Source organism: Limanda limanda, chromosome 14 (assembly GCF_963576545.1).
Source record: "Limanda limanda chromosome 14, fLimLim1.1, whole genome shotgun sequence".
Classification (NCBI taxonomy): domain Eukaryota; kingdom Metazoa; phylum Chordata; class Actinopteri; order Pleuronectiformes; family Pleuronectidae; genus Limanda; species Limanda limanda.
This window is the reverse complement of record NC_083649.1, coordinates 4722979-4731976: the sequence shown is the minus strand read 5'-3', so window position 1 is coordinate 4731976 and position 8998 is coordinate 4722979. Positions and strand designations below refer to the sequence as shown.

At 41.4% G+C, this 8998-nt stretch overlaps 1 protein-coding gene across 1 annotated transcript; it reads left to right on the top strand.

Moving 5' to 3' along the window:
- The first annotated feature begins 900 nt into the window (after nt 1-900).
- On the top strand, nt 901-8392 carry lrrc32 (leucine rich repeat containing 32). The gene is made up of 3 exons (XM_061085671.1): nt 901-1122; nt 2555-2648; nt 5116-8392. The coding sequence occupies exons 1-3, from the start codon at nt 1079-1081 to the stop codon at nt 6982-6984; spliced, it is 2007 nt and encodes a 668-aa protein (XP_060941654.1). The 5' UTR covers nt 901-1078; the 3' UTR covers nt 6985-8392.
- Nucleotides 8393-8998: the final 606 nt, after the last annotated feature.

Sequence of the window (8998 nt, the reverse complement as noted above, 5' to 3'; positions counted from 1 at the left end):
ATTTAATTTACAGATTAATTTAACAGATCACATGAACGGCAGCTGACACTTTGATGAAACAACAGTGTGATATAATATTCTCAAGCACGGATCCAGCTGTGTGATGACTGATTGCAAACACATTTCTTTATTATTGTGAAGCTGCTTGAAAATATAATAAAATCGTGAGTAAGGTAAGAATTTATATAGTTTAAATAGTTGAATACGACTTGTTAACAGAACTTTTACCAATTTCTGGTTAAAAACGATATAGTCTGTAGATCGTGATGCTACTAAAATAATCTAAAAAAAGATTATTTTCTTTGCTTGAAATGGTTATTTCCGGCCTGAATCAGTCACAGGTTCAGTTTCCTTGCTCAAGAGCACTTGTGTCACTCAGACAGTTGCAGTCATTTCTAAACTAAGTGTCTGAACATGTTAACGGGTTTTACTCATTATAATTACATGTTTGTTTACAGTCTGGTGAACCAGAGCGTTTCACCACACACCCACATGTCTGCTCTCTGACGTGCTGCTCTCCCCCGGTGGAGATGATCAGCATCAAAACCAAATCTGTATTTCAACAAAGACACCCATAAAAGGCTAATTTCCAAAATATGTATTTATATCTGCTTCCCATGCATAAAAAAACAAAACATGGAGTAAGTTTGAACTTTGAGTTTTGAGGTCAAATGTATTAAAATACTCAGAATTCCTGACGGAGAAGTGCGTGTGAGAGCATCCAAAGTATTTTTCAGGATTAGAAAAAGGGATATTTTGAATTTGTGCAGTGGGATATTGGGAGAAGGGACGAAGGAAGGATATGGGGGGGGTTGGGTGGGTGGGGGACTGGACTTCCCAATCCCCTTATAAGGCATTTCCCAGAGAGCAGTGGGAGTGGGGAGGAGGCCGAGCGATGCAGGATATTCTCACAGGATGTGATGGCTGGACAGAGCGATGAGGAGGGAAGGGTGAGCTGCTGGACTGAGCTTCTCCTGCTATCGATCTCTGAGTGTGTGTGTCTGAGTGTGTATCTGAGTGTGTGTGTGTCTGTGTGTGTGAGTCTGTGTGAGAGTGTGTGTGAGGATGTGAAATCAGGATGCTCAGGAGGTTGTGCAGAGTTTGTCATCAGCTGAGAGTGAGGTAAATGTTCAGCTTTATAATGAGTCCTGACATGTGTTGTTGTTGTTGTTGTTGTTGTTGTTGTTGTTGTTGTTGTACACATGCTTACAAAGTGCAGTGGTGGACAAAGTACTGAGTTTCTTTATTTGAAGGAAAAAATCCTGCTTTCAAACTGCAGCTTGTGTAGCAGTAGAGAAGATTTAGTATTTAAACCTGAAACATGTGAAGTACGAACAGATTTCAGTTCTTATCTCTGCATGTTTACATTGTGTCATTTCTTCTTTTATGAAAGTAAAGCATCTAAATACTTGAATGAAAAGTTTAGAAAAAAGGTTTCTGGTGTTTACATTCGCAAAATGTACTAAGAGTAATGAAAGTCTAAGTACAAATTCTGTAGGGAAGCTTTTTTTTCACTGTTAGATTGTAAATATTGATTCATATTCGTGTTGTTCAAGGTGGAAAATAAATCTCAGGTGTCACGATCAAGAAAAAAGGATGAAATCTTTTCTATGGATGGATTTTTATGCATTTTTTGGTTCTCAGGGTTTTAAATCAACCTGACAGAAGAGAAGAAACGTCACTTTATATTTGTCTTTATAAGTTTTAAAACGTAAACTATTAATCTGCACTAAACCTTCAAAAGAACCATATTCTCCTCTCAACCGTTTTCTTTCATTTTACTGCTGAACAATTACGTTTTATCATTTTGTAAAAGTTCTAAAGTAGCGTATGTGATTAGCTTTGTGTAAAAACCAAGTAGAATCAATGTTTTATCCTGATTTGGTTCTAACAGCCGAGTACTAACAAGTAAAGTGGCAGATTTTCAAAGTGCTCGTTGAACAAATGTTTGTTTTAAACTTCCTTTATATTTATTTGTTAATTGCTGATAAATCCAGATGCTTCTCGGCCGCAGTAAATATCTGATGTTGGAATTTACCCAGAAACTTCACATGAGCTCAGTGTGATTAATGTCGAATAGAAAAACCGGCTCCAACATGTGACTCTTGATGCTGATAAACATCACACATGAAACCCCGAAATAAACAGCTTGTGACTTATTCTAGAGTTTCTAGTTTAAAAACCTGTTTCTGGGTTTTTATATTTTCCATCTCACTACCTGTTAATCGCTGGTGTACAGTACCTGTTTTGTTTTTCCACGTGCCACTCACCCCACATGGGTACTTACCACCATCACTGTGACATCACTCCCACGTTGCCAAAAATGAGTCTGAAGACACAAAAATAAACCTAATTAATTTGCCTTGTCATCCTTTTTCTCAGTCAAACCAGTTCTAATAATAAAGCACTTCATTCACAACAGTGAAAGCCCCTTTTGGAGCAGAAACCGCTCGCTCATAGGTCGTTTACTTCCCCCTGCCTCCCATGCTCGTATCACATCTCCTCTCCGCCTGCTTCCTGCCCTCATGTGTGTCTGCCTCTCCCTGTGCCGCAGCACCATGCTCGTCCTCCAGCTGCTCGTCCCGCTGCTGGTCAGCTGCGTGGTGGCGTCCGCAAGTCCCCCCCGACACATCTCTCCCTGCCAAGTTGTAAGTACACAACTGCACACACACACAAAGTAGTGGTTTCACGCTCTCTCACACAGGAGCTGGGGCTTGAATTCAGCTTTTTATCTTTATATCTTTATATTTGTCTATCTTTTTATCTTTGTATTTTTGTATCTTTGTATCTTTATCTCCTTACATTCCTTATATCTCCAGTTATATGCTGAACACACACACGTTGGGTTTCCTCTCAGCTCATGTCAGTTTATTTGTGTGCGTTGCCAACGGTAACCGACGCGAAGCTCATCATCCATCAGGTGCTCGAGGTTTTTCAGATAAACTCCAGACAAATAGTTTATTTGACGTGTGCAGTGTGTGTCTGTGTGTGTCTGTGTGTGTGTGTGTGTGTGTGCTAGAGACATCTTTACCTTGGACCTCCAAGTTCCAGTTCAATGTTGACATGCAAACCGGCTGCTTGTTGTAATTATAAACTGGAAATATGACACGTGTTGATTCATGTGTGCGTAGGAGGTTTTACTTTTCCAATGAAGAGCTTTCATGAAGTAGACAAAGGTTAATGCAACGGTTTGTAGAAGTTGGCGACTTGAAAGATTGGATCATAATTCAAATGCTTGTCATCATGACTGTGACATTTTAAATGGAGACAGGTTTTGAAATCGGGAAAAACATGATCAAACTTTAGAATCTTGCCCTTCCACTCGCTGAATTTATAAAACCATCGTCTAACAGATCTACTGTCGGAGGGGACAGTGAAATACCACATTGAAAAGTACTTTTAACTCTAATTCTATAAAACACTCAAACATGTCGTAATTTGTCTAATCTCAATGTTGTGTATGTAAATTGTTTCTATGGGTCAGTTGTGTTGTTGTGCCTTTGTTTGTGTGTCTGTGCTTGTGCTGTGTTTTTATACACACTAGTTTTTGTGATTTGTATAACAACTACTGCCGATGAAAAGTAGCCTGTTTGATTAAATCTGGATTTAATCGCCTCTTTTAAACAAATAAACAAACAAAAGTGCGATAAGATTTGACTGAAAGTTTCCGTAGTTTCCCAGCGATGAACTGAAATCCAACACGTGGAGGATGGATAGTAAAAAAAAAAGGATCTTCGATGCCAAACAGGATCTATCTCCTTTTCATCTTTTCTAAAAAAAGCAACTGAAACTGACACTAAAATCCTTTTCCCTTAATGTGGTTTTACCTGCGTCTATAAATATCCAGATATCAGTGAATGGTTTCAGTTTGTAAATCTCTTCCGTGTTTCTGACTCATCTCAGAAAATCAGATTTCTATAAGGAACATTATCAAATCAAGAAATATTAATTTACAGGATAATACACAAATCTATAGCTACGTATGTTCTGAATCAGTGTCGTTCGCTGTGATCTTGATGTGATTCTCAAACCTGTGATTCCAACGTCCAGGAGTGAAAAGCTATGGCCCCTGGAATGGGTTCTTCTCAGACAAGGAGTTATTCAAACTCAAGTAATCGGAGATGACAGGAAGCGAGGGGACAGAGGTGGTTTCTGACATGTAACAACAGTCGAGGCCCCCCCCCCCCCCCCCCCCCCCGAGGTGGTCCTGACAAACTCTTTAAATGGACATCTGATCATTCGAGTGTTGTCTAAAACCTTTGAAACAAGTGTTTTCCTCTTTGTTTCCTCGCTTGTTTCCTCCTCTACGGAACATTTCTGACACTATAACTCACAGCATGTGTGTGTGTGTGTCCTGACCCACTTCACACATTCATCACACGTTGCACACACAAAGGCTTAAGTTCAGATTTTTCCAGAGTTTTCAGGAATGTAGTTTCTCTCGACAAGCGGCCGTGAAGATGTTCGGTTTCTCACACGAGTCGCAGAGGAAAGACCGTTCGATTCTTAGCCACATACCTGATCACACGCTGGAGATATTCATCCCCTGCGGCAGCTCTTGAATAAATGAATGCGCTGGTTTGTGGCCGGCTTGTAAACAACCATCTCCAGGATCCCACAGGCATGTGGAGCGATGTGCTCGGGCCTGGGAGCGAGAGCAGAGACAGTTTTACGAGCTGTTTTGCGTGGGGAGGTCTCGTGGCCATGTGGTTTCAATCTTAATCTACATTTAATATGTTTAATAGCTGAATCCATTAAGGGAAAATGGGCAGAAGACGACGAAAAGATGTGGAGTTTGTGGGTTTTTTCTTTAAAAAATCTTAGTAATAAAAGTTTTATCTGGGTTGGAGAACCTCAGGGGATTAGGAGCGTTGCCCTCAATCATTCACGGCAGTTTGGATTAATTTGGAAGGGAGACAACATTGTAAAGGGTTTTTTGTTATTAGAACAACTAACCATCATAAACCTCAGGGGACTGTAGCGCTGCCAAGAACATGCCGAGGACGCACTGACTCATAAATCGACCCTAATTTAAACATTTGTTCTGTGTTGTGTCATAGTCGGACACTCCTGGCAGGACGCCGACTTAATCAGCCTGTTCCTCTTTGTTCCCAGGTCCAGATGGACGTGCTGTGCAGCGGTCGGAGCCTCAGAAGTGCACCGGCCGACCTTCCTCCCGGCGTCCACCTGCTGGACCTTTCCCGTAACCAGGTGCAGAACCTCAGCCGGGAAACTCTGGCGTACCACACCGGCTTCTATCATCTGAACCTGCACGCCAACAAGATCCACTTCATCCAGCCGGGCCTCTTCAAGGACATGACGGAGCTGAAGGTTCTGGATCTGTCCAAGAATCATCTGAATGTCTTCGCTCTTTCCAAAACCAGCATCGGGCGTCTCACGGCTGTGGAGTCGCTGGATCTTTCGGGCAACGGGCTGTACACGGGCATGTCGGACTACTTCCTGGACGATTCTCCGTCCCTGGCGAACCTTTCTCTGAACAGCAACAGCATCACGAAAATAGCACAAAGTACCTTCAGTGGATCTTTGTCCTTGGAGAAAATCAGCCTCCACAATAACGTGATCCTGGAGATCGAGGACGGAGCGTTTGACTCGTTGAGTCTTCTGACCGATCTCGATTTGTCCAAGAATTCCATCACGTGCATCACGGACTTTAATCTCTACAATTTAACAGCGCTCAATCTGAGCATGAACAGCGTGGAGCATTTCCACAGCGCGAGCTCCAATCAGCTGTTCAACCTTTTAAATCTCGACCTGAGTGAAAACAAAATGCTTTACTTTCCATTCCTCCCCAGAACCAACGTGCTTCAGTATCTCGACATCTCACGCAACCACATCCAGAGCGTCAACGTCTCGGGAAGTCCTGAGAAAACGGCAAATGTCTTTTTAACGCAACTTCAGTACCTGGACATGAGTTACAACCGACTCAAATCTATACCAGAGTCATTTTTCTGCTTTATGAGATCACTCGAGGTCCTGAATATCAGCAATAACTGCATGGGCTCGTTTTCTATAACTGCAGAAGGTCTTCTACCGACTGTGAAGATTATAAATCTCAGCTTTAATTCCCTGCAGAGTCTGACATTCGGGGAAAACACTTTGCAATCGCTGGAAACACTTTTCCTGCAAGGGAATGACATCACCACCCTGAACCATAACGTATTCCAAAAACTTCCAAGTATCAAATACCTGCAGCTCCAACAGAACAATCTGAAAATCTGTGACTCGGAGCCAAATCCGCACAAACCAGAGCGGACGGACCCAAACCAGCTGGATCCTCCCGGCTGTGTTTCCTTGTCCTCTGTTCACAGCTTGCACTTCCTGTACCTCTCGGAAAACAATCTGCAGTATCTGCCTGCAAATGCTTTTGCCAACACCCCTCTGAAGTTGCTGGACTTGTCCCTGAACCCGGGCCTGGACATGGACAAAGACTCCCTCTGTGGTCTGGAGCACTCGCTGGTTCACCTCCTCCTGAGGGAAAACAACATCTCCAGTCTCCACACGGATCTGTCCCTGCTGCACAGTCTCAAACACGTCGACCTGTCCACCAACCAGTTGACGTCCCTGCCCGTGTGGAACAAAGAGTCCTCCATCGAGTCCTTAAACCTGCAGAACAACAACCTGGTCACGCTGGAGAGCAGCACCATGGTCGCTCTGGAGCACTCGCTGAAAACCCTCTACATGGGCTCCAACCCCCTGAGCTGCTGCAGCAACCGGGACTTCCTCAACATGGTCCAGCGCTCGGCCGTGGTCGTCCCCGACATCGAGACCGTGACCTGTGTCCACGAGGACTTTTCAGAGCCGGTCAACATCGAGAAGCTGACCGAGGTGATGTGCCAGGCATCGGGCAGAACCACGTATATCGTGGTCGCGGTGCTGGCGTTGTTAGTCGTGATGATCGCGGTGGCGCTTCTCGTTCAACGGAGCCGCTCGAGGAAAAGTAAGCGCATCAGATTCAGAGCGTAAAACATGAAGGAACAAAACGGGACCTAGAAGAAAGACACCCAGACACAAGCTGGACACATGAACCTTGGGTCTGTGGCGTCTCCCGACGGACAAGTTGAAGGCTTGACTCTGGTTTAACCATTTCAGGATTTGGGCAACGTTGAAAAAGGTGAATTGGGTAAAACTCCACAATCATTAGGTGATTGTGTGAAACACCTTGTGCCTTGATATCCTGAGAAAACAGAAAACATGTCTGAAGAGAAGTTTGGACTTTTTTGGATGAACTTCTAAATATCCGAGTGTCTTAGAACCACGTCTCTGTTGTAAATGTGATGCTACAACCAGCTGCAAGTTAGCTTAGCTTAGCATATGAGATTACTAACAGGGATACAGTTAACCTGGCTCTGTCCGAAGATAAGAAAATAACTTCTACCTTACCTCAAACTCATGACGTCCATTTTTAAATACAAGACAAGCTTTGGTTTCTCTTGAAATCTATCTGAGGCTCGTCGGGGAAATATTTAGAAAAAGACGTATTAAATAATGAGCTTTAAAAGTCGAGTAAACTACGAGGACTTTGTGACCTGAAAACCAAACCAGATAAACTGACTGTTCCCCTGTTTCCAGTCTGTGTTGCTACTGTACCGAATGATGATATTTAGCTTAAAGCTAAAACTAAAGTAAACAACACTATGAAACAAAAATCCTCTTTATTGTTGCACGATGTAGATGAAGAAGTTTTATTTTTTATTTTCAAACCAGTCCAAGCCGTCCTTCATCCTTTCATGTAGTTTGCACTTTATATATTTTTTCTATTTGTGTGACGTGTATCTTGTTTTATTACAAACGACACTAAGAAATGAATATGACTAGAAGTCCAAGCAGAGCATATGTTGAAATAATTTATTTTTTTAGTGCTTTCTGAACTGATCCCAGGTCTGTGATGCTCCTCAATGATTCTTTTGACATTTAAATATTAACTACAGGTTAACAGCTGCCACAAACACTGAAATATCCAAAAAAAACTGTGATACTCTGATACAGAAGTACAATATTATACTGTTATGAATAAATAATGAATATAAACAGTCACACTGGGATCCACAGTTTCATATCTGCTTTGTTACTGTGGTAACGACATTTCAACATTGTGTGAGAAAGTATTTGAAGTCTGTGTGTTGCCTGGTTTCCTTTCAATAGATATTCATTATTGTAATATTGTGGAAATATTGTACTTTCTTGACAATAGTTTGAGTGAAATCAGCTTCGTGTCTGTGAGATGAATCTGTAGCGACTCCACAAACACTCGCTCCGTCCGAAGGAAACAAAATCCTCATTAAACTCACTAATTAACACATTGAATTGTTTAATGGAGGATTGTGAGGAAAGAATTCAATGAAATGATATTAAACTGAATGTACTTTTCTAATTGCCTCTTGATTGTTGACATTATTTTATCTGTATTCTCTTCCACTCTGTGATGAAGCAACATCGGGATGTGTTACATCGCTGATACAATACTTAACAAAACTTATTAGACAATTATTAGATTAATGAATATTGATAAGACATTAAATAGAACAATGAGGTTGAGAGATTCTTTTTTTTTAGCTTATTTGACCATTAGTCTTCTGGAAAGAAGATGAAATCTAAATCAAAATGTTTCTTATTTAAACAACAAATCCACAAAGACTGCAATGACATAAAACCTTTCATATCTAAACGTAGACCAGACGTTATCATACAAAAGAATATATTTTAAATTAAACTACTCGCTCATTGACAGAAGATAGAAAGAAAAGATTAAGTTGAGTTTGGAAGTTTGATTAACTTTTATTTAAGCAAAAGAAAACATTTGGTTTCCAGCGTTCCTTCTTTGTCGTCTCTTATTTTGAAAACCACTGACTTTTAACATTTTTACAGAGAAATACACACTAAATATTATATTTCATCACAGTAAGTGACTCTCGAACTTTATTATTCTTAAACTCATTAGCTGCACAGAGGAAACCCCAGTGTCCTGTTGTAGTTCCAC

What these genes read in the sequence shown, in the direction of transcription:
- lrrc32 (XM_061085671.1), top strand. Translation starts at nt 1,079, where the DNA reads ATGCTCAGGAGGTTGTGCAGAGTTTGTCATCAGCTGAGAGTGAG. An exon ending in TGTCATCAGCTGAGAGTGAG is followed by an intron (nt 1,123 to 2,554) that starts GTAAATGTTCAG and finishes CCTGTGCCGCAG; the next exon opens with CACCATGCTCGTCCTCCAGC. An exon ending in ACATCTCTCCCTGCCAAGTT is followed by an intron (nt 2,649 to 5,115) that starts GTAAGTACACAA and finishes CTTTGTTCCCAG; the next exon opens with GTCCAGATGGACGTGCTGTG.